This window comes from Ostrinia nubilalis, chromosome 19, assembly GCF_963855985.1.
Source record: "Ostrinia nubilalis chromosome 19, ilOstNubi1.1, whole genome shotgun sequence".
Classification (NCBI taxonomy): domain Eukaryota; kingdom Metazoa; phylum Arthropoda; class Insecta; order Lepidoptera; family Crambidae; genus Ostrinia; species Ostrinia nubilalis.
The window spans coordinates 13,580,211-13,606,650 of record NC_087106.1 but is presented as its reverse complement, the minus strand read 5'-3'; the positions used below and the strand labels follow the sequence as shown (position 1 = coordinate 13,606,650).

Sequence of the window (26,440 nt, the reverse complement as noted above, 5' to 3'; positions counted from 1 at the left end):
CGGATGCAGTATGGTTAAGTTCAACATAACGAGTGTTATCAACCGACTTCAAAAAAGGAGGAGGTTCTCAATTCGACCCGTATGTTTTTTTTTTTTTTTTTTTTTCTATGTTTGTTACGCGATAACTCCGCCAATTATGAACCAATTTGAACAAATCTTTTTTCGGCGTATAGGTAATACCTCAAGGGTGGTCCCATTTAAATTTAATAATAGAAAAAACAACCCCCAAGGGTGGAAAATTGGGGATGAACTTTTTTATACGCAATATCTCCGCCGATTATAAATCAATTTGAACGATTATTTTTTTGTTGAATAGGTATTATCAAAAGGGTGGTTTCATGCGAATTTGAAGAAAATATTTCACCCCCAAGGGTGGAAAATTGGGGATGAACTTTTTTATACGCAATATTTTTACATTTTAGTTTTTTTTGTGTTCACGCATTTGAAGTCGGTTTTATTTTTAAAAAAAGTTAATTATTTAATGCCAAAATCGCGAAATCTTATGCGTAGTAGGTATACATCGATGATATTTTGTAAGTAAATAATTCCAAACAAAACTCTTTTTTTCTCTTAACTCCAGGGATAGATTTCAGTGCGCTCCGGTTTACAAATTAGTATTGGCCTGAGGAACAAAATGCACTATAGTTTCATTCTGGGCAGCACTTGGTCCAACTTCCATACATGGATTGGCACTGTCCTTTGCGTGTAATTCAGTTTTAAGTCTCATCCAAAAAAGATGTAAGTAGTATTTAAGTTACATTCATATAAAATTAAAGGCATACCGTACTTACGGTCAAATCAGCGACAGACTGAGGTGTGTGCTTCGAAAAGCTCATTCCTCGATACTAGCTGATAGACTGGCCAATAATCTACTCGCCAGCCTTTTATATGTTGGACAACATGATATACGAGTATAATGTATATGTCATAATAATATGTATATGTATAAAGGTCTAGAAAGGCGTAGAAACGAATTAAACCCGAAAGCCTCATAAGGCGCCCTTGATTTAGTTCACTTGTCGTAATCGGAAGTGAGTTGCATCGAAATTAATTTAGTCAATCATTTTCTACGCTTATTGTCGGGGAGAGTCACTATTACAACACTTTAAGCGAACTATTCGAGATTATTTATCTTTTTATAGTTTAAAATGCAAAATAACATTATTATTTTGTCTTATGACATCAGGTAACTAGCAAACAATCCTAATTAATAAATAATCCAAAAATTATAATTAAACTCATTTAGTGATAAAATCTGCTCCACAGTAGTTATCATATATTTGCTGTGTCTGCTCTAAAACCTTTCATTTTATCTTCATTAAAATTTTGAGTACATAAATGAATAATAGGATTCTGAAATCCTGATTTATGGCCACTATTTCCTATACCATAGATTCTAAACGACTCTATGTGCCAGTATTCCTGCTTTTTACATGACAGCATCATTAATAAGACTGCATAGCACGGCATTGTTTGACAACCAGTGTTTACCGCCAATTAATATTTTAATGACAAGATAATTTAAATCGAGAAAACGAGTATTTGTGCAACAAGTTAATACACGCAACGTTACCTAATCAAAACCCAATGGTTTCCTTAACTGTGGGGTTTATTGCCATAAATTAATGTTAATTCGCCTCGCTTGTTTGCTTCATTATTTATTAACGACAAATTAATTCATCTGCAGGTTAATATGACAGTTTATTACGTATTATATGACACATTGTGATGTCAGGCAATGTATCATTATTTTTATTATGGTTATTTATTCATTTATTGTAAGTCTACAAATTCCAAATCGTTATCTAGTTTGTCCATTCAGCCAAAACATTTCAGAACTTAATGAAAAATATGAGGAAGTAAAAAAAACACTCGAATATTTATTACCTACTAGCTGACGCCGCGAACTCTGTTCCGCCTTAAAGGCAATAAATAAGCCATCGCAATTTTTCCTTATTTGCTCACCGTTTAGATCTACCCTGGACTACGACAAATATTTTAAAACCAAAATCAGCTCAATCGGCCCAGCCGTTCTCGAGTTTTAATCAGACTAACGAACAGCAATTCATTTTTATTTATATACAGGGTGTTAGGTAAATGGGTATATGATGGGTACATGTTAACATGGTCATATAAATGGTATGGTGAAGTCAGAAAATTGATATCTTCATTTAAATTATTTTGTATGAAAATTAAAAAAAATAAAATGATGATATCAAATTTCTGACTTCACCATACCATTTATATGCCCGTGTTAACATGGGGTAGTGTCGGCTCATATACCCATTTACCTAACACCCTGTAGATTAGTTTTTCCTATCCAATTCTAGTAAATTCGTGAAATAACCATACATGTATGTATGTGAGTGAATGTAAGGTCATTACTCATGTGTACCTATGTTTTTCGTAAACCATTATTTATCAACAGGTGTAGGTAGGTACCTACTGTGCTACATATCTCTGAATGGCTTTTAAGTAACATTTCTGTATTAAACCATTACAATTAAAATGTAGGTTAGTAATAAATTACCGGCGAAACTTCGGGAAAAAATTGTAGTCAGAATTAGAAGGGTTTTACAATCTGACTTTTCCAGTTCAATAAAAATAATCCTGTCTTAGACAAGCTTAAATAATAAGGAACAATACCGGTGAGAAAACTTATTTGGGTAAACCACAGAATAAGATTTAATGGTGAAACCCAAAATGCAACAATGCACAAATACCTGCCAATTCCGGTTGGTTTTGTTTTACTGAACAAAACACTTATAAAACTCATTTATTTTCTGTAAATAGGCTTTCAAAGTGCACTTTCACACGTCCCAAACCTAAAACAGCTTCGGGACAGTAATATGTATGGATTTAAAGTAACGATGTATGGACTTAACATTGATTACGCTTCATTCTACATGAATGGCGTCGATCCCATTCGTCTGTTTCCGTATTGCATCGGGCGAGCTCGCGTCGCGGGTACCAGGCGCGCATAGTCGGATGGATGTCGGACGTGGCTCAGGCCGCAGCCTTGACCGCGAGAGGCAACCTTACCAGCTCCGAGCGGTCATGCGCTCCTGGTGATCGGGAACCGAACGTTACCGAACTGTTAGCGTTTGACCTCGATTTCGACCCGAATTTTTGGTTTACCGCAGACATTTTGGTGCATACTTCAAGATTCTTAAAAATATTTTCGAAAACAGTCGTTAATTTGCTAAAATTTCTTCCATTCATAAACGAGTCATAGTACGCTTTTTTAACTTAACTCTCAATAAAGAGGAGTCGTTTTTTACAAGAAAGATGTAAACAAAGACGTAATCGTTGAAAGAAACTTGTTGACACGCTTGCCTTTTGGCATTCAGGTCATCGACACAACGAAACGTGACCGCTTGGCTCCGACTCAACAGACGTATTTATCATATTTTTTGCTAGGATCTATAGATCTGTTAGGTATAATTTATAGTATTGATATCGAGAACATTCTAATTGAAGAGGTCGATCGTGCGAGCATTGTTTTCTTGATTATGTTAATTTGGTCCGATTATATCACACAGCACAAAGGAAACAGACACATCACTTTTTATGGATTTCCTTCACTGGTTTAAATAAAGCACAGGATGTATACAGACTCAAAATGTAATAAATTAGCATTAAAAAACTATTGCTTGCCGTAATCATGGTCTAGAAATAAAAATACTAGTTTAATAACATACTTCCAGTAGTATCTTCGTAACCATTAATAGGCTTACGTTTACACCTGTCATTAAATAGGTGATCATCAGTTGATTGTACTTGTTTACGTAACATTATGGCTTTAAAATAATTAAATTGACCAAAATACTCAATCCTGAAATACGTAAATACTGTTCGAGTGAGAAAGTAAATTCTCTCCTATTTCTTGCCAAACAAACTGGAGAAAAGCCAAAGAAAAATATGTCAGGGATTTCACCCGAAAGTTTTCCACGAGAAAATCTACGTACCATAACAGTGTTAACTATTGCCGATGCCTGTCATGTCGTCTCGTTATATCGCAAAGAATCACCATTTGATGAGAGCGAGAGCAAAAACGGAAATGGATAGTTAACAGTGTGGCCGTGTGTACATGAGCAGTGATTTTTAAGAAAAACCCTGCTCTTATTAGAGCCCTAATCATCACAAAAAGGAAACATTAAATTTTTAATTGTGTCTTTTCTCGCTTAGCTGTATCACTCACACACCCCGGTTAGCATTGAGTCGAATATCGAGATGGCCCCGCGGACAAACGGGTCTCGCTGCAACATTTATTTATTTACTTAAAACTTTATTGCACGTAGTACAAAGGTGAACTGAATGCCTTCCATAACATACGAGGTTGCTTTTGTTTAAATGTTACATAATTTTATACAATGTATTACAGCCACTGCATTATAAACCAGGAAGTTATGTTAACAACTCTTTTAAGAAATCCTTAATTTCCGCGTCGAATAATTACGAACTCGCAAAAAATCGTCAAACCTTTCTGCGAAAATTTGGGAGGTTTTACATAAAAATGTTTTTGGAAAGCCTATTCGCAGAGAATAAATTATTTTTATGGCTTTTATAGAATTAAATGTTAACGTAAATTAACAAAAGACGGATAAAAACAAAAAATACAAATCAATTAGACTCATCTCATGTAAAACAAAAAGGAATTAATGAATGCTTCATGGCGCATTAACTTTTTGGCCGCCACGTGCGGAGAATAATTTTGAAAACCACCTGACCGTATTATGTAATTTTGTAATTAGTAACTATTCTTAAATTTTAGGCATAACATCAAAAATGATGATAATACGAGGAGAAAAAAATTAAAAACAACATTTTGAGAGGTTAACGATCCGTTTAAAGGAAATAAATAATAAACCTGAATTAAGCCTAATAAGTATTTTGAGATAGCTACACATAATCAAGAAAAGTATACATAAATAAGCAACACAAAAATATACCTAAATGATAATAAACTGAAATCATGAATATAAATTGAAAGTACCTATTTCCTTAATAATAATATACTTGTATGTGCATATTGTACATTCATTTTCATGTAATTACTTTGTATGTAATGTTGTTGGTATACCGTAATAAATAAAATAAAAAAATAAATTCATTTTATTCATTTTGCTCTCTTTTCTTCTTTACAAAACTTTATTAACATCTGAATCTTTAAAATTATCCACGCTAATTTAAAAAGTGTAATGTGCTAATTTTATAAGTGTGACTAATTTGTGCATCGCTCGACATCGATCGTGACGAATAGTTTAATACGTTAATTCGAATGCTACTAACTAAATGTTTTAATTGATAACAACCGTGTAATCGATCTATGCATAATTTCTGCAGTTTTCCTCGATTTTTAGTTTAAAACTCAGTTTGTTGTCTATCTAAGTTTCAAAAGAAATAGATAAACTTTTTAGGTCGATTTCGTTAAAGATAATATTTCTTAGTGATCAAAAAAATACATAAATATTTATGAATATGAATCGATACATTTCAAATGCGCAATAACATTTAAAAGTAATCGATAGAATAATAATGTTGATGAGATAAATAAAAATGTCAAAAGCTAAAGACGAGTGATACGAGCTGAACCTCAGCATATCGATTTGACGTTGGCAGACGACAAACCAACTCAAGTTCAAAGTAACGGTTAGAAGCTTTCAGCAACGGTTAAGTTAATTAAAACAATAGCTTAATTTTATTTAAGAACACCTAGTGTTAATCGCAGTTCTGTTTACTAAAATAAAGATTTAAAACTTTATGTTTACAATTAATATGAATAAAAAAAGTACCAGGGCAACATAACATAGGGTGCGCTTCGAGGAATAGTTTAGGTGCGCTTTATTAGCTGCGCCTCAAAATAGGTACCTATTTGAGGAATAACCTCTTCTTTCATATTTTTGGTAAACTTTGCCCTGAATCTAAGCAACTGTTTTTGTCAGTCGCATCAAGACAGACCTATCCAGCATTCAGTTACAGTTACAGCGACTGTCATATACATTTTTACAAAATTATTTCTTATAATGATAACCCGGTTAAAAATTATCGTATGGGCCCCGTTGACCCGTTAGGTCACCAAACAATTGTCATTCTTGTACGTGACAGGTTAAACGTCGTATGTAAAATATTAACCAATGATTACCACTAAACTCGGGTCAAGTTCAATCAACCGTTTCTTAAACCAATGTCCCCCTTACACTAGTTAACTTACAAATGGTATTTTACTGTTCGGATACCATATTAATTAGGATAATATTACTTTGATCTAACCTATATGAATGATTTATTCTCCAATCGTATGTATGTACCTACCATGAAATAATCGAAGCCAGAACCATAGAGATAGCAACAATGTAACCAAGCCGTAGATTCGATTCCCACCTAAGCAATTCGATTTTTCAAGTTATAATTTTTTTTAGTTTGGGCTGTGATAAGTATTTGACTGAATAGTGACTGAGTTTCTTGTGCTGCTTTTCAGCACTGGCCCATTTGTTGTCACGAAGCAGTGTTAGGGTTAATACTGGGACATGTAAAAGTGCTTTTTAAAAGCCTACTTGCAAATGTAAAATGAGTTTTTTATAAGTTTTAGTTATAACTCTCAAAGCTAAAAAAAAAATAACCATAGAACCTTTTCATAAACATTTTATTTCAACCCATACTGTATACAAATTATCATATGTTCATAATGGTACAATACCGCTAACAACTCGTTTCGGAGGTTGCATAACGACACGCGGCATTGGCAGACAAACGCTAGCGCCGGTCAAGTTCAATGCGACCGCTTTGTAAGCAACGCTGCTGTTTGCATGGTTGACTTAATCATTACATTTGAGTAGGTATTGTCATCTCCAACTATGATTTATTTGTTCTAGACAATTTTTAATGAATACGCTAGCTTTATTCCAACCTACTATTTGACACCGTTAAAGTAGTCCGGATATTGAACTAGCAGTTAGCGAAAGACATCTGTCACGCCGACCTAGAATGTTTCTTGTTCGGAGCTACACTCTTGCCAGTGGTCGTGCCTAAAACTCTACCTAGGTACCATTATTTTCAGGAAAATTACTTGCACTCAGTGACTAAGCTAGTCACTCACTGAATCCGACTCCAGCCGGGCTAGGATGCGCGTCGTGATATACTCTTTTCAACGTCAAACAAAATGTATGCGCAAAATCGATAAAATGGCGTGATAGCCGCTTATAGGACCTAGGCCTACAGAACTTCTAAGTACTAAATCTTGTTCTAAACTGAATAAAACATATTTCATTAGCACTTTCCGCGACAGTAGCCCAGACACAATAGAAGTTGACTGCTATAGCAGTTCACTGACGCGGAAAGAGAGAACATGCAAACTGGTCATGGTGTTTGTGAAAATGCTCACAAATCTGATAATTACAATTCCTTGGTAAATAAAACCTATAACATATTTCTATAACTGTACATAGTTACTTAGTATCACAAATACGGAACCGCATATCAGTCAAATGCCACGACTCGCACTAATTGTGAAACCTTACGCCTCGAGCCAGAGCTTATCGTTTCCTACTCATATGACTAACTTTACCACATGTCATTTATATCTAACTAAATATGACTTTTTGTTTGTTACTAATTTATCTAAATAATATAACTCAAAGGTGACTGACTGACTGACATAGTGATCTATCAACGCACAGCCCAAACCACTGGACGGATCGGGCTGAAAGGCATGCAGGTAGATGTTATGATGTAGGCATCCGCTAAGAAAGGATTTTACGAAACTCCACCCCTAAGGGGGTAAAACGGGATCCACGCGTACGAAGTCGCGGGCGGCCGCTAGTTCTAAAATAAATCTAAAAGGTTCTTAGCAAATTGTTTTCCAATTGATTCAAAAATCTTATTAAATGTAGAGCAGATTATGTATTTTTTCTTCTTGAATCACTGTCTTCTAAGACTGATTTACTCAGAGAATGTCAGGAGACAGACGCTGTTTTTGAGAAGAGGTACAATTAATTCGGGTTCATTTTATTACGTTTTAGTTGATATTATGCCTGAGGTTACAACATACTTTCTCCTGAAATTCAACTTTGTCCCGGGACAAAGTTGACCTTTTATTGGCGGTCAAGCTGTGGATTCTGGATACACAGTAGTTGCAGCGGTGGGGACGAGAGCTGGGAATAGTCCAGTTCCTACTGAAATGGAGACCACCAAGAGAACTGGGGACAAAGCCTAGTCTTATCACAGTGTAGGTATATTGGATCTCATATAATATAGGAATGAAAGCAAGACGGTTCAAGGCGATTCGCTGCTATTTGATAATTATTGTGGTTCGGAAGCGGAAATGTAGTTTGTCGTGTGACATTTAAAGTTACCCGATATACGACAGATTAAAAGATAAGTTATACCTACTCCTTCCTCCACTCGGGAGAGGAGGAAAGTGTCCGCAAATCGTAAAGGTCACGTCATGGAACCGCAGAGGTCACGTTTGCAAAACATTTGCTCTAGCCGTAATATTTGTAGTGTGTCTAAATATAGAAAACACGTGTTTGATATTGTTTATGTTCATAGTTGGAGTTATTTAATAAAATACCTATTGGATTTCTAAATAGAGATGGCAAGAGCCACCGGTATCCAGCTACTTTTTTAGTATCTAAAATTTTATTTGGAACCAGTTAGAGGTGGGCGCCGATATAAAATTGGCCGGCGGCGGCGCGCCGACTTTTTGGCCTCGGCGGCGGCGGCGTCGGCGGCGTGACCTTGTTTGACCTTTGTTCATTAGGTTTTTTTTTTATATTTGCATTTTAGTATCTGTCGTCAAGACTAATCAGGTGATTTGCAGTTGGTTGGGGTTTGAGCCACTAGAGCAGTGGTTTACCTTAGTAAATTAGCTCTCTTGATCATAGATACTTCGATATTTGGATAGCGGGTTTGGCTGAGATCAGGTTCTCGTGTATTTCCTGAAACATGTATTTTTGAGCTCTTTGGAGGCACATAGTTAATGTTGGATTAGCTGACTGTCGGTGGAATATTATATTCAGTTCTGTTTTATTTATATTTATGGTCTTTCCATGTCATCCTACTACCACCTAATGTGTCGAGGTCTAGATTGGCCGGAGGATAAGTTTCACGTCTTAAATGACAATATGGTGAGACTTCGGGGCTTAATTACATGCGCCACTTGGTCAGCCAAGCAGCTGACTTTGCAACAGTCTAGTCACTTTAAGATCACAGTTACATTTGAGGAAGGCCGCAGCTTTCTGGTGTCTGGGCTACTTTACTAGAAGATGTTATAGAGTATCGGACCAAGTACAGAGTCCTGGGGTACTCTAGCTCTGCAGCTAAAAAGAGTAGATTTTGTCACCGAGTTTGATTTAAAACTGTCTGTCACTGAGATAAGAATCCATCTGCAGATAGTAGAAGTGTGCTAGAAGGTACTTTTAAATTTCATAGAGTAGTCCTTTATGATAAACCCAGCCGAAGCCGCAGCGAAAGCAGACGTATAGGATTTTTTCTTTTCCAAACATTGTACTGATTATGGTTGATATGGTTTCTGCCAAAATTTATGTTCGGGTATACCTACTATATTACATGGGTCATACTTAGGCAAGGGAATAAACGAGCAAGAATGATCCTTTTCCATAATTTTAACAATACAAATGTCAGATTAATTGAGCGATAAGAGGATTCGTTAGGCGACTTGCCAGCCTTATGGATCATTTCCAAAGTTAAGAGACTTGCGAGGTTCTCACTCAGTGTGGTCATCGTCAAGACCATGGACTTCATGGTGATCAGATCAAATGCAAGTGCTTTACGAGGGTCCATTTTGGCTATTTCTTTAGCTTAGCCATCTCTCTTAGCGTTAGTTCTTTCGTTTCAGCCGAAAGACGTCCTGCGCCGCTCGCATGCAGGCACTTCCTGCGACCTTCCCCAAATCGTCGGTCCACCTAGTGGGAGGCCTACCCACGCTACGTCTTCCGGCTCGTGGTCGCCACTCAAGAACTTTACTACCGCAGCGGCCATCAGCTCTACGAGATATGTGCCCCGCCCACTGCCACTTGATTTTAGCGATTCTGTGGGCTAAGTCAGTCACTTTGTCCTCCTGCGTCTTTCGTCCTCAATTAGCGTAGTAGGGATCAATCTTCTACTTTGAACTTGAGGTGGGTAAGCGGAAACATGGCGGTCAACTCCTCAGATAGTCAAGTACAAAGATGTCCAGAAGCAGCATATGAAAATATACTAAATGAGCCCTCTCAAATCACAATGGGAAGGTTTGGCAGCACAGCACCTAGAATGGCGGGAGATTGTGTTGTGTAGAGGCGAGTCCGCGAATTCAACGAGCAGCGCACAACTGAATTCGACGCAAAACGCGATGATGTAAATCCCGTCCATCTGCCGCCATTCACTATAATTATGTTGGCGGCGGGTAATTACTCTCAATGTGCGAGAAGTTTAGGTACCGCGAAGATCGGCTATGTAAGCCATCTTCGGGCGCACCAGCGCCGCTAAGACAGCTAAGTCGAAGTGGTCACCATGACCGTAATCGGTCGGATGAATCATCATCATCAGTAGGAATCAAAGGCAGGGATTGTTGCAAGTCTCAGATCAAGTCCAATGCTTGATCTTATTTTTTTGATTGAATTATTAAATGTGCGGAAGCTAACCTGCGAAAAAATTATACCAACCACATAATTTACATTAACTCAGACAGTAAGGCCGCGCTGATGGCCTTAAACTCCAACTTAATCACCTCAAAGTTGGTAGAAAACTGCATGAGTCGACTGAATACCCTAGGAAAACGTAACAGAGTAACGCTGAGATGGGTTCCAGTTCACGCGGGAATCGTGGACAATGAAAATGCCGACGAACTGGCCAGAGCGGGAGCGGAGGGAACACAATATGGTCCAGAACCCTTTTGTGGCATTCCCAAAAGTCTCGCTCGAATGACCTTGGAGAACATTTATTTGAACAAATCCTTTAAGGCATGGTCAGACACGCCAGGATTAACTCATTCCAAAGCTCTCATAAAAACCTATGACCGAAAATGCTCTAAGCAGATCATAGGACTGAGTAGGATCTTTGATGCGCAAGCGGAGCTTACACCTGGGCAAATACATCCTAAGCCCACAAGATGTAAAACATATCGCCCCCCAAAAGATACTGTAAGGAAAATAGCGGCGATCACAATAGATCGGTCCGGTCGCAGTGATACTAGGACTTTATTGAACTAGAATAGCCGCTCAACTCAATAAAAAAATAGTTCTTCTGCGTTCGAAACACAAATTAGTGCAGTAAGGAGAGAAATAAATTTCAAATAGTTTGTACAGTATCAGTATCGGCGCGCCGACAGCTGGTCGTCGGCGGCGGCGGCGTGAAAAAATTCGCGGCGGCGGCGGCGCGCCGGCGTGGCGCCCACCTCTAGAACCAGTACAACTCATAAGCTATTTAAGTCGTACTAAATGTGACAAAGTCAAAGTTTTTATTCAGTAAGTACCTTAGACCTTTTCCAGGGCGCTTATACACGTCCCAAATAACTTCCCCTACCGCCACTTCGGGACAATATATGGGCTGGTGCTGAGAAGAAGTGGCGGAAGAAACTCAGTCACCTTTGTCAGCCTCATTTTCGCGTCATGGAAAAGAAAAACAAACTCTACCAAACTATAACAAGTCAATCCATGCTTATCAACATGGCGTGTTTTTTTATTTACTATTGCTAAATTGTAATCATCGAGTACGTAGCCTCTACGTCGTTATCAGCCTTTGGTCACGCTGCAGCGCTGGTCACGGCACAATAGACTTGTGAACTTACTGATTTGATCAACTAGCCTGCTAATATGACCGTAGCATGCATGCAAAATGTGTACATTAATGTAATATGAAGAATATTGACTGTATGCAACTATGACATGGAAAATTTGACCTTACAGAACATATTTTATTAAGGGTGGATTCGACCAAACATGAGTTTATATTCATCTCAGAATAAATTCGACATTTTGACATATTTCCCATGCTGAAACTGTCAATGTGCCAATTATACTAGGAGATATTCTGGGATAAAAGTTTGGTCGAATCGGGCCTTAGTAAAGTGTTTCAAAGCCCATTAGATTAGTTATTGTGGTGACAGTGGGAAGTATAAAAAAGCCAACTCACTCCCTAACACCATTTCGATGTTTAATTTTGACTATCAATCGTTAATCCTCCATTTGTCCCTGTTAAATTAGAGAGGGTCGTGGAGACCAAATGACCTGATGACGACGATAATCAATGTTTAGAAGCATTTCAAACTTTCAATACGTTCAAAATCCACTGTTCCGTTTCAATCTCTTCTTTGTTCTAAATCCGAAAGATTTATCAAATGCGCACACGCCTCTAAATATACGCGATCCCGTCGACCTTACGCGTCCATTTCAGTTTCTACCGCATAATCCGACAGTTGCCCAACTCAGAAATTGGGAAATATAGATCACAACGCCAGTTCGTGACCCATAAGTAGGCGTAAATTATAAATATTGACCATTTAAGGCGCGTATTGCGACATTTTAAAGCGCATTTTATTTCAATTCTGAACGTTCATTGTTTAAGTGCAATTTGCATACAGAAATGGATGCTAAGTGAGACATTTGTTTTCATGCGATCTATACCCGGCCCTTGACCGACATATAATAACGGTTTATTACTATAAAATCATGTAAAGATCGTTACAATGACATTAGAATGGTAGTAGACATAACATAATGTTATTGAGTTAAATATTGTCCATTGTTTTTGTGAAGGAAGCGTTTAATTTATTTAGTCATTGGACATTAATTGAAACGTCCACAGGTTTGCTACATGCCATTTCATTTCTTGTTTATGTAGTGATTTATAAGTAGGTATATTTTTGTTTAATTATCACCATAATATACACGGCAATAAGACACATGACACGTCGTGTTATGACATTAACTGTCCATATTTATTTCTCGATCAGTCTAGTTAGCACGAGACGTTTACGAGTTTTCGGCATCGCACATTTACACGGCTAATTTGATAAATGTCCAATTGTTGGCATATCCTCAATCGCCAGATTAACTTGCATGTCGTCCTCTTTTTAAACGATCCAGCTACCTCCACTGCATCGTTAAGAAGTGCATCGCATAGCGAACGTTCTAATTTTGCAATTTTCCCGTCAATCGTGGCGTTGGTGCCTGCGCCGGCGCATCGCGATGGTATCTGCTACAGATTGCTCTGTTATGTCATAATTGGCCAGTTTGCCGCCATTATTGTATAAAATATATTGTCAAAGTTTGCATAAGACACGCAAACTTTGTACCTACTTACTCGTACATGCTAGTCTCCTTCTCTTCTATGGCTATTGTTTCTACGTTTGTCAATGTCACGTGAGCCATGTTAGTCTTAGGCTGGATTGCTCCATCTAACTTTGACTTTAACAAACGTCAAAAATCTGTTAAACTCCATACAAAAAACAACGATTTTCGTTATACCTAGTTACCGTCAAAGTTGGGTGGTGCAACTCAGCCTTAGATTTTTGGTGCCTAAATACTCTGATTATACGTTAAGAGTTTGGTACTTAACCTAATCCACTATGATATTACTACTCGTATCTACTCGTACCTATACATATACGTAATAGCCTTATTATTAGTGTTCTCCTGACCCAGAATCATGAACGATTGTTTAAAAGTAGACTTAGATAAAACGCAGTCTGCAGATGAATGATGATATTGAAGAAAGTCGCAGTCATAAGTGTTTTTTCTACTACTGTGTATAAGATTTAAGAAAGAGATTTAAACCATGATGATAACTTTATTTTGGCATCGATATCTTGTTTTTGATACAGAAATAAGATCCAGTGATGTTACGACTGTCAGATAAGAGGAAGTGAATTGTGTATTTTTAGGTTTATTTTTGTAATGACACCAATATTTATTTTCTAAATATAATACATATAATCCTTCGCTACCCTAAAATGGCGTAAAAAGTGTACCTATCTGATCAGCTAGCGTGAGGAACGTGCTCCTGCAGTGGGGACTAAATGACCTGATAATGGGGAACCTCCCTATGAATTATCTGTGTCCCTTCTCATAACGGGACTATTCCCAGTTCCCACCTTTCCCACCGCTGCAACTCCGGTCTGGCCAGGATCTACACCTTCACCACCAATAAACCAAGTCAATTTTGTCCCTGAGGAAAAGTTAAACCAGAGTTAATACAAATGAGTAGGTCATCTTCATAGAAACGCACCGAGCGCGGTTTGTATGTGAGCGCGCCGGGCGTTTCTATGAAGATGACCTACTCATTTTTATTTACTCTGGTTAAACTGTCCCTTCTCATAGTGAAATGTATACGAACCATATACAAGTCGCCATAGCGGCACGCCTTCCAGAAGCCCTTGAAGCTGGCGATCATGCTGCGCGCGCGACGCTGCCCCGCCCGCGCTCCCGCGCCGCGGCAACCGCGCAAACCCCTGCAACAAATGCAACCTTATTAACATACATAGAGGGTGCAGAATAGATCACACTGGAAAGAGAAAAGTAGGGTTTGTTCTTATAAACTTAATAGGATCCATAATCATCATCATCAACAGCCCTTTACAGTCCACTGCTGGAATATGAGCCTCCTCCACTTTAGTGAAGGGTTTTGCTATAATCTCCACGCTTGGCAGGCGGGTTGGAAATCGCAGTTTAAAAGATTGATGTTTTTCAGAGAGCGCTGTTGCCCGTTCTCTGTTTGATGTGTAGTAGCCCCCAAGTCGCCTCTTACGACACACCATTGGTGACAAATGTATTCTACTCTGCCGTCACCACACGGCTTTATAATAACTTCTTCACGGATCCATAATATGATGAGATATTATCCTTGATTCGTCGTTTTGTGTCCTCCCTCTGTTATACTTAAAGAACGCCGTGGGGGTCACCGGTGAGCCCCAATAATAGATTTTCTATTGCATCTAGTTTCTTGGCAGTTAAAGACGTGAGGTCTTAAGCTTAAAGAAATCCAAATCATAGTAAATACCAGGGCACAATGTTCAATATTATGTACCTAAACCTGAAAAAAGTTCGAAGAAAAAAGATACTGCATTAAACTACATTTTAATTTCAGTTGAATGAAACTAGAGTTAGGTAATCTTTGTATAAAACGATTAAGTATGCAATGACGCTAAGATATTAATAAATTAGCAATACCTTCCTAATTGCTTCTAGATCAACTACCGCTATAAATATGCGCGAATAATTACTAGTATTAACAATTATTCAATCTTTTTACATACCTAACTCCAGCATACCTATCTGACGACATTGATAGAGCTATTGCAATATAACACCTAAACTATGCATATTATTGTTGCTATACATACACATACACATTTCGATATTCATAGTTTTATATGCAAATGCGCGTTGATGATATCGATATGTCGATATGTTTCCTTCCCGAGCTCTTGTGAGATCGCACAGCATTGAAAGGGTCAGAAAGCTCGTATATGTTTTACAAACATGGATTTTCTAAGGTTTAAATACAAGGTTCCTACTTATTATACGAAAAATATAATATCAAATCTGTTTGTCTCAATCAAGATTAGTAAAAAATTTATAGAGACAATAATGAGCATCTATATTGTTTTGATATATTTTTTATCACCAAGATTTTCACCTTTTTTGTTTTTGATCTCGTATCGACATGCCAAAAAGTATAGGTTTTTATAGTAGCCTAGCCCTATACGATTAATGTCATGTCTACTGGACGATTGCAATAGCACGACCCTTTTTAATATATCAGAGGCAAATGGAGGATGAAGTGAGCATCAGGCCTCCCGAATCCATAGCTGGGGGCTGGGGAGGCCTGATGTTCGTATATTTGTCTCTTAGTCGCCTTTTGCGATAACCACAGTGGTTCAACTGCCGCAACGACAGACAAGCGCCTAATTTCAAACTCCTCCTATGTTCTTCTGATTAATTTCGTTGCGGGTCCAATGACAGTTTAACTTTCCCTTACAAACTTGACCTTCATTGGTTGGGTTTTTATGGCGATCAAGTTGTAGATCCTGGCTACACATGAGTTGCAGCGGTGGGAACGAGAGGTGGGAATATACAAGCGCCTTCTGGTTTTATCCATTTATATTGTGGATTTGTGGCAACGATTTTCCACACGGTCGTTTAAGTGCAATAAATCATCGTGGGACTAGATAATAACCGCTAAGGACAGTAAACGGCTCATTAACTCGTTTCGCGATCTATCATTAGTTTCCTACACAATCAACTCTTTCTCAGTCGGATAGAGTCTCAATTATTCCCGGTAGACTATAAAATAATAATTACATCTTAGATAAAGATTTAAGGATAAGGATAAATCGTTTAGGAAACGTGTTTCTTTGAAACCCTCTTTGTGTAACATTTTCATATAAAATGTTACCAAAACGAGACCATAACGACGTGCGTTATGAAAAAGTTATCAGATCTCATGTAGAGCCAAGCTTCTAACTCTACAAGCCCTAACAGAACAAAACTCTACGTTTTAGTTAAATTATATGGCACAGCCATTTCGCTATCGGCACATGACTGGATTCAGGCCGCTACCAACCGGGCAATATGGAACTCATTGGGGGAGACCTATGTTCAGCTGTGGACGTCCTGTGGCTGAAATAATGATGATGATCATGACATGGGCTTAATTACTCTTCTATTTCTTGCAGTAAGAATACGGCCAAAACAATTCGTCAATAGACAAAATACTCTGTAGTCTATCAATAGTGCAGATAAGGCGTATAGCTGCGCCCGCGCACACGTGTTGTGGCGGGCTGTTACAATCGCCATTGTTCTGGCCCTCTGCTTTTAATAACTTACACACTGTATGATAAATACATTTTAAAGTCTTTGACAACCACTAGGCCTAAGTCTGTACAACTAATATTCATATGCACATTATTACGAGAAATGCTTGCTTAATCCGATTTCTAACCGTTTGTAAATATGTTTCATCATCATCATCATCATCTCAGCCATAGGACGTCCACTGCTGAACATAGGCCTCCCCCAATGCTTTCCATGCTGCCTGGTTGGTAGCGGCCTGCGTCCAGCGCCTTCCTGCTACCTTTATGATGTTCTTAGATATATAACGCAGAGGTGGCAAGAATCACCGTCACCCTTGGCAGTCTTTCCTTTAAGACTAATATTTTTTATATTTATACAGGATGAAATTTAAGTCATTTGCATCCTTTAAATATAAGACTCTACATTCCCCAAATATGAGAGAAACGAAGACGAAATATTTAGGCATACGAATCATCATATCGAAGATTCGTTAAGTCTATTTTCTTAACGTAGAATTATAAATAAAGCATTTATTATTATGTACAAGTCCCATAGTATTCTAAATTACGTAAGAGCATCCACTGAACAATAATAGGTATTGTTACGTAACCTAGGTACAAAAACCACTGTAAACGACCGAAACTTCGGGAAAACATTGTGGCCAAGATTTTCCTTATTAGATAAAATTAGCTACAATACAGTTAGAATAAATATACCTAACTATGATGATACCTCAAGAATTTTTTTCCGGTTTTTTTGTAGAGACAAATTGGCACTTTTATTTGTTGGCATAGTAACATACGTTTGAAATTTTAGTTCAACACTCATCAAATAAATAGATTCCCAGTTTATTTCCGATGTTTAATCCGTTCAATGTTCTTTTTTGTTAGTCAAAGGTGGGTCTTCTCTTTCTGGACCGTCAAGTGGCAAAAATCGGAACTAATAATGCAGTATTGATAGTAGCGCCCTCCTGTCAATGTCATAGCTGGGACGGTTCAGTGTTTTGCAACTGTTACTTTATTCTACAAAAGACAATCTATAATGAGGGTTTTCACGAATGAAAAATCCGCCAGATGGCAATACGACGACGCGAGGTCCAAATGCTGCATGATTAGTTATTTTAGACATGACATTGACAGATATGTCAAAATCCACCAATCACACAGCAATCAGACCCCACATCCACGTCCCGCCATCTAGCGGATCTTTCATTCGCGAAAACCCTCATTCTTGAAATAAATTACCGACTACAAATGACAGATATTTTAAATATTTGAACGGCAGTACTTTGATTAGAAATAATGTAAATAAAATGCAATGTAACGAATGGCGAGTCACTTAATTTAAACATTTGTAGAATCAGTCATTAGTAAAATTAGTCATTAATAGAAATGTACATTTCAAGAATTGGTCATTTATAAACTCTCTACTAGTCATATCGAGAATCGGTAATTCCTAGACAAAACCTATTTTATCACACGTAACCCTAGGTTAAACTTTTACGCGATAAGCCTTTACGTTTGTCGTATGAAATCATCGATAAGATTTTGTCACGGCGCGCATCCTAGCCCGACAGGTCTCTACACTCTTTACTACTTCTCTTCTGCTCTAGTAACTTAACGGTACCTGTATCACGTCCTCAATTTGTCTTTTCATTTGAGATTTATAACTATATCCTTTTTCAAATAAAAACCCTTCATTTATAACTTCTTTCTATTATTATCGGTCTGATTTCTCGCTTCCTTTCGAGCGTTGCGTTGCTTCCAAAGTGCAGTCTTTTTGTCCATATTCGGGCAGCCATTTTTTTCGTTTACGAAACATCTGATAGCAACTCTTGCTTTAAGTTCAGGAACAAGTGATATTTCACGTACAAGTTAATGGTGGCCTTTATATGATCATACGACAATTTAGTTCTTAACCCAATTATATGCTATCCAGTTCTGTTAAGTCAGATTTTCTCAATGACATTCGCATTACTTCGCATTCCTTCCCTCACATTTATAAAATCGGTCAATTGCGAGTTGGTCCCGAGCATTGAAGCCTTGAAGGTTCCATCCCATCCCTCAACCTTTAGTTTTTTTATTTTCATTAAAAAACTAATTTAAAATGTCTCGAATTTTAATGGTGGGATATCGGTTGGCTGTAACCTTCCATCCTTTTGTTTCCTTTTTCGGAAGCATATAAGTCGGATTCAAAAACAAATCTTGTAACAGAGCATTTCAAATGCAAAAACTCATGAGTCTAAAGGTTTTTCTTGCTTAATGTGAACATAAAAACATGAAATAAACCTAGAGTTTACATTTATACCTACAATCATCAGACATAGTTCATGTTTTGGGGAAAACTGGTCTGATAGTAATAATATGTACAACAATACCGTATTTATTTATTCATGAATTAATTTACATACTTACAATAAAAAATGAATTTTAGCCGCGATACGCTAATACCCGTTTTTACTCTTGAATGAATCGTAAGACTACTTTAAATTACATGTTGATTGTTTTAATGTCACCTTTAGATACTAATTTGATATTAATTTTCCAGTGCGTTCATTTACGTTGCCTAATTTATTCATACGTCTATAATTAGTTTATTTCTTAACAGTGGTTTTTAACTGCACAAGAAATGATGCCAAAAATAAATGACCTTGGACGTGTTACGAAATATTTGCAGAAGATGCAACTAATAATATCTCTGTTTGTTTTTATGAGTGGCTTAGTTACTTATAGACTAAACCAATGTTATGCTTATGAGCAACTACCCTCGACGTGAAAATAGATTGAATAAATATTTCCCTTTTTTGGAACATTTTATTTTCGCCCCTATTGACTGTAGACTGATATTATCTAGCCAAAGCCTTCCTCGATAAATGGGCTATCTAACACCAAATTTAGATACTTAGGTGACTGAGTTTCTTCCGCTACCTCTTCACAGCACTAGCCCATAATGTTGTCCCGAAGTGGTAGGCCAAGCTATATTTGTATAACTACATACTAATAAAGATTTTAATTTAATTTTAATAAAGCTAATGCTAAAGCTAAACGTATAAGTTTGCAAAACATGATTAGGAGAAATCTTTATAATAATTCTAAGTCTCTTAAAATAAATCGAAAATGAATTGTCAATGCAATTTACTTTCTCAAAACTGCAAGCAATCTACGTGTGAATGGTTATTGCATTATTGCAGGTATTATGATTTTTCCATTATAACACCAATTAACTGGCTCCAAATTAAGCAGAACTTGTTCTTTAACTAGATAATGGATAAACATGATCTAAATATGAATGCATTTAATTTATTAATGTAAAACTATAAATATAAACGTCTACCGGTTATATCTAAACATCTAATAAAAATTATAAAGCTTTTGTTTGTACCAAAATAGCTAGAGATTCGACGCATTCCAAATAGCACCTGCGCATATAGCACCTAGCCTATTCCACTTAGAGCACCTACCGTTCTGGACTATTGGTTTCGGGTTCAAATATCGCAAGGAGCCAATGTGTTATAATAACACAGAACAACTTTTTTTACCGGCAAATCGCTTCCACGCGTTGTTATTGTTTCATTTGATGCCATGTCGATAAAGAATAATTATACGCCTTATTATATAATTCTTCTTCGAGATGTTTTACATTTACATCATAATACCTACAATTGTAATGTGTAATATGTCTATAGTCTATGTGTATATTATCGTTTGTATAGTTAGAGTTACCTAATATACCTACTATAGTTCATAATACAGGTTGTCTCAGAATTGGTGAAAGAAATTGTTATGGGAGAGCCTAATGGTCAATGGGGTACAGATAAGCTAAAAATAAAAATAAAATATAAATAAGACATTATTTCTTAAAAGCTTAAGTCAATTGGCCCAAAATTAAGTCTAAACGCTATGAAACTTCAAGGAGGACAAGTATTCTAGGAAAAGTTTAAATAAAAGAAATAAAAATGTATTACCGTAGGTAGGTTAACACATTAATCTAGCTATCTTCCATTGCATTGGGACTATTTATTTGGGTCAATGCATTTACTTAATCTTTATAGGCCAATGATAAAGTCGTAACAAAAGGTGTAAAACTCAAGTAATTGAGTATTCATTCATCATTGATGATAGCAATTCATTCATTTCCTTAAGAATCGCCAAATTCTTAATTCCACTTATAAACTAAGCCAGTATCAAAAATATTAGCATTTAATCCTTACCTCAATTAGTTTACTAAATACTTAACGAAGGACATTATGTAGATGCCAAAGCTCAAAATGCACAAATAATTAATGAAAATGCCCTCATCGGGCTGAAAATGCTTAGATACGAGTACCTACCCATATTAAATACGTCTGTAAAATGAAACGGTGCTGAACTGTACATACTTTTAGTTATAACTAGCTGACCCGGCGAACTTTGTTCCGCCTTAATGGCAATAAATAAGCAGACATTTTTTTTTAATTTCGAACGGGATAAAAAGTATCCTATGTCCTTCTCCTGGCTCTAAACTACCTCCCTGTCAATTTTCAGCTAAATCGGTTCAGCTGTTCTTGAGTTATAAGTGGAGTAACTAACACGACTTTCTTTTATATATATAGAAGATAATTCATTTTATGTAGGTATGCGTGTTTGTCTTGTTGTCTGTGACTTGACTCAGGTCAATGACTGAGGTTGCTGGCACCTCTTGACCAAACTGAAATCACTGCGTAAAGTCGTTAGTGTGCCAAATGAGGAATCGTAACAAGACCCAAAAGAGTTTATGCTATCTGGCTAGCAGAAGACAGTTTCCGACTTACTTTATCATGAACTATAAGAAAGCAACAATTCAGTTTTCCTTTATCAAAACGCCTCGGTCAAAAGGGCGCGAAATCCTCATCACCACTTGGTTCCCGCTGAAAACCAGCTTCTCGACATGACGTTTGTGCCAAGTCACGATCTTTGCTGAGCGGGAGCCGCTTCTGCATAGCATATTTAAAAAAAATGGTAGTTTTTCTTATTCTTATTCAATAAAACCACCTCATAGTAAGCCAGAATCTTGGCTCCCATTGTGGCCACTCAATCACTTCAATGGAACTGCCCACGGTCGGCGACAGGCGTGAAGCGTGCGAGACGCGGCGTGGCGGATCGATACAACGCCTCCTTTATACATTTACTTAACACTAAGACTAGGCGCAGTCCACCGATTTTTAGTTGGCCGATAGTTGTACCCGATTTTAAATTATATTAACAATCGGCCAAATCGAATCGGTGTAATGTGCGCACTTCCATACATGCCCATACTGATCAACTGTCCGACTAAACTATCGGCCGACGAAAAATCGATGGTCTGCGCCTAGGCTAACACACTATTTTCTTTTGCATTTTCGGGAAAATAAAAAAATAAACGAGACTTTTTTTGACACTAGAATGGCGCCACTGTAACACTTTTTTGTTTTAGTCAATGTGCAAGCGGGAAATCGTCCATAAAAAAATATAGTTTTTTTGCGGAAAACTAGGTAGCATAATATTATGTTAGACTTTAGAACAGACCTTTTGAATGCTCTTTGTGACAAAAAATCTAGACCAGTTCATTAAGCTACTTAAGTTTAAGATCTATTTAACTTTAAAGGCCAAAGTTGAAAAAGGCGCCATGCATGGTGTTGTTTAGTTCAAAATTATAATGCGTTTCTCGTTTTCTCAACACAAACAGTATCTTGTTACGTTAAAATAAGAACTTTTTTATTGAATAAGACCTAAAAATCATTGAACCTTCCTTGAATTATGTTTCTTTATTTATTCAGAGGTTGCATAAAATATGAAATATTGTTAAGTTGGTTAAAATTTAATAAACACAAAACCTTATCTTATTAAATTTGTTTTACTTTACTTACTTTTTGTGAGATTAGAACAATATGAATTAGAATCTAATGTAAATAATAAATTCAAATATTTGTTCAATTGTTATTTAAATCAATTTTTCAAATAAACAGGTATCATCATCATTATAATTGTACCTACTGATATAGAAATATTATTGCGAATTAATTAACACTTAGAAACATAAACACTATGAATTACTTCTAACATACGTAGTCACTTGACTTGATACATTATCATTATTTAAACAAGAATAATTATTGACATCTTAATTAACCATGTTTGTTATTTATTTATTCATAGAGACGTAAATGTTACTAACTCTATAAGTGCCTATGTATTATCACAGAATTTTCTAAACATTAGTTTTAAAAGTTCAGTACTTACTCTATAGAAAAATCCTCGCAATTTTCCAACTCAGCGGGGTTTCCAATAATTTCCAACGGTAACAGTTATAACACCTTTTTACAGCTTACAAAATAACTGAACGTGAAAATAATCGGCACAGATTTCCACGGCGTGCATACGCGGGAAAACGCCGCACGCGTTTAAATTTGGAACGGGACGCGGACACGTGCGCGCGAAAAATTTCAAATTTAGTTTTGAACGTGAGTTTTTTATTTTTTATTTTATTCTTTTTATTTGTGGCCGGTATGTCATGGCGGCGTTGTGCGGGTGACTGTTTCGGAAACAGTACATGTGGTCTTGACCTTGCGCAACTCTCGGGCGGACTGAGTCGCGTTTCGGTCGCCGCAGGGAGTTTTATAACGCGATATTGTTGTCATAACACTCGTACTTTTACCGCGCCGATGGGCGATGCGCGGGCGACGATTGACGAACGATATCAACATGCGCCAGGGCTGACAACTGTAGGGTTTTGGGATCTTCCTTTTAAGAGTTCACACTTAATAGTTATTAGATTGAATTTTATAGAATTTTGTGATTCAGTAATGGATTGTTTTCTGTTAGCATTGGTATTATTATAGATAGGTTTTATTTACTCTTTTGCACGTATAACAAAAGTACAAATGGTGGGTTAAAGACCAATAATTCTAAGTAATAATAAAATATCAAGAGAAATTGCTTTAGGCATGTTGTCTAATGGCTTCAATTTTGTACACTTATAAATTAATAGACCCAAACCTTCCTTTCTTTTGGATCATCAAAACACAGGAAGACGGTCATCAACGGAGGAAATCACAAATGTCCACACACCATTGTTGTGAAAACCAAAACATTCAAGCAAAATTATTTATGGCTTTCTTAACTAGCTCCTGCCCGCGTCCTCAATAGACATGTTAAAACCACCAATCAATTGACGTACTTTTTAAAACTATCAAAACGAAACTCGCCCATAGATTTTGTATTGCACTACAAGCAAGTGACGTCACTATTTTGTCAACTCAATTAAACTACTTTTTACCTTTACAATGCGACCAAAAATCGTAATTTACAGGTAATTTAAAATTAATTAAATTTTTAAGACCAAATGAAGTGTCTTTTTAGACAAGCTGTGATTTCGAATTATTGGGGAATGGTGTCAAATTGTCCATTTTCAATGTCACTGAAAGTCTTTACCATTCGGCAAAAACAGAACTGTCAATTTTCGCTGGGTTTCTCATACAAAGTTTCATCCCCTTTCAGGGATGGAGATGGATAGGATGGGATTTTTTCCTAAAATTTAAATTAGGTCAACTGCTTAGGTATGAAAACATAGCTGACATAGCTTCTAACGCATTTTAGTAACTTATTGCCTTTTCATAAAAGTCAGAAATATTAAAATTGAAATCAAAGAAGTTCTTTATTCTTTTTTCATAAAAATATTAAAATTGAAATGAAAGAAGTTCTTTATTCTTTTTAATTGACGGCCCTAACCGCAGATGAGACGGTATCAACTTGCACAGTTCTCGTACAGTCGCCAACACAACAGATTATACGTTTTCATTGCAAAATAGACCCTATGACAACTACACAGATGCTACAGTACTTATTCAGCTCGTTATTCTGACGTCTGTACGTATCTTATAACGATAACATACTGTCTGTGACACCTAATGTCACATTCACTTTATCAATACATTTATCTTCCTTTAGACATCTGCTGTACCGCTTATCAAGCAAATAAATGAATTTTGATTTGATTTGATTTGATTTGATTAGGTTTTCTGGAAGAGATCGCTTTCTCGATAAGCAAGGCTAAGCCTTGCCTTAGTTACTAAGTTATAAGTCTTAGTAGATCTACTTATATGTTTTGCCCTATATAATCCTACTAATATTATAAATGCGAAAGTTTGTTTGGATGTCTGGATGTGTTACTCATGTTTGTTACTCTTTCACGGAAAAACTACTGAACGGATTTTGATGAAACTTTACAGTATTATTGTTTATAACCCAGAATAACATAGAGGCTATAATTTATGACGATATGTGACAAACTAAACTTCACGCGGGTGAAGCCGCGGGTAAAAGCTAGTTTGTTATGAACTATTAATAATTTCGTAATGATTCTTTCACATGTACATTGCATACGTCGTTTCTACATATCAACAATAGTATATTTTCTGTTGCATGCGATATGAAAGTGCTGCAAATAATTATAATACTATGTCAACAGAGTGTCGACTGACGGTGGCACTGATCTCTTGTGAATCTTACCTATAAATACACTATTCTATCTAATATATCTATTATCTACACTACACACTTCATTAATTTTCTCTTCGGATAGTCTTAATAATATAAAAGTCATATACATACAACGTGGCCTAAAAATGTGCCTTGCGAAACGAAAGTCCCAAAATAGAGCTCGCAGTACTCATGTTTTTTGTTTTTCTTGCATACCTATTAATTCAAATTTTCGTCGATTAATATTAGTCGATAAACGCTTAGTATTTTTTCCAAAACCTCAGAACAATCAAGTTCAGACATATTACAATACAATAAACACCCGTGTAGTTTACAGAAAAAAATTACAACTTCATTAAATTTCCATGAACGTGAGAAAAATATTATTGCCACTGTTATTGTGTTTTGTTTTACGATTTTTAAAATATAAACCATTTGGCTTTCTATTTTAAGCCGCTGTCACAATAGTGGCTTATTTAAACGACTGCAAAATATTCGTACCATTTCTTAATTTTTCACTTTTATCGAAATCACTAAAAATGTAAAGTTTACTTATAGAGATTAGAAAGATAATATAAGATAAGATATTTATTTATTTTCTTAAAACATGGTATACATAATTACCTAAATATCGGTGTGAAATAGATGACTATGAAGAAAGGGACAAAAAAAGGCTTACTCTTAGATACTTTATTACTCGTAAAACGTTTTTTATCTGTACATAGATCCTTATTGGGCAAATACATATAAATGCTGTTGCTAGCTCATGAGCTATGTAACATTAGCTCATCGATCCAAAAAAACGAGATACAAATGAGATATCTCACGATGAAACTAATTTTAATTATTTTGGTCTTTGTCTTTTTTATTAGTATCTAATAATAATACGTAACTGGTGCATTTTCAGGAATTTTTCACGCTGCCTAAAGTTAGTTAGGTGTAATACCACTGAATAATAATAAGTACGTAATACGCAAAATGGTTTCGTTTAGTATTCATTTGATAAAGTAAAAAGCCAATGCATTGTTTTAGGGTTTCGTACACAAAAGGTACCAACAGGTACCAATTCATGAGCCTATGATTATGTAGCTAGTCCCAAACTAAGCAAATCTTATACTATGAACATACACTTTTGCTTAAACCTTCGATAATACCTACATAAAAAATAGTACA

The 26,440-nt window shown here is 36.4% G+C and overlaps 2 protein-coding genes across 2 annotated transcripts in view; one reads left to right on the top strand and one right to left on the bottom strand.

The window, feature by feature from the left end:
* LOC135081223 (facilitated trehalose transporter Tret1-2 homolog) overlaps positions 1–23,391 on the bottom strand; it is a 32,283-nt gene extending 8,892 nt beyond the window's left edge. Inside the window, exons 1-2 of the mRNA XM_063975971.1 lie at positions 23,030–23,391; positions 14,335–14,449 (exon numbers count right to left, since the gene is read on the bottom strand). Of these exons, the coding sequence (XP_063832041.1) occupies positions 14,335–14,391 (57 nt within the window). The 5' untranslated portion in view covers positions 14,392–14,449; positions 23,030–23,391. The remainder of the gene's footprint in view (positions 1–14,334; positions 14,450–23,029) is intronic.
* LOC135080989 (neurobeachin-like) overlaps positions 1–26,440 on the top strand; it is a 737,070-nt gene that overhangs the window by 666,029 nt on the left and 44,601 nt on the right. The gene's annotated exons all lie outside the window — the stretch shown is intronic.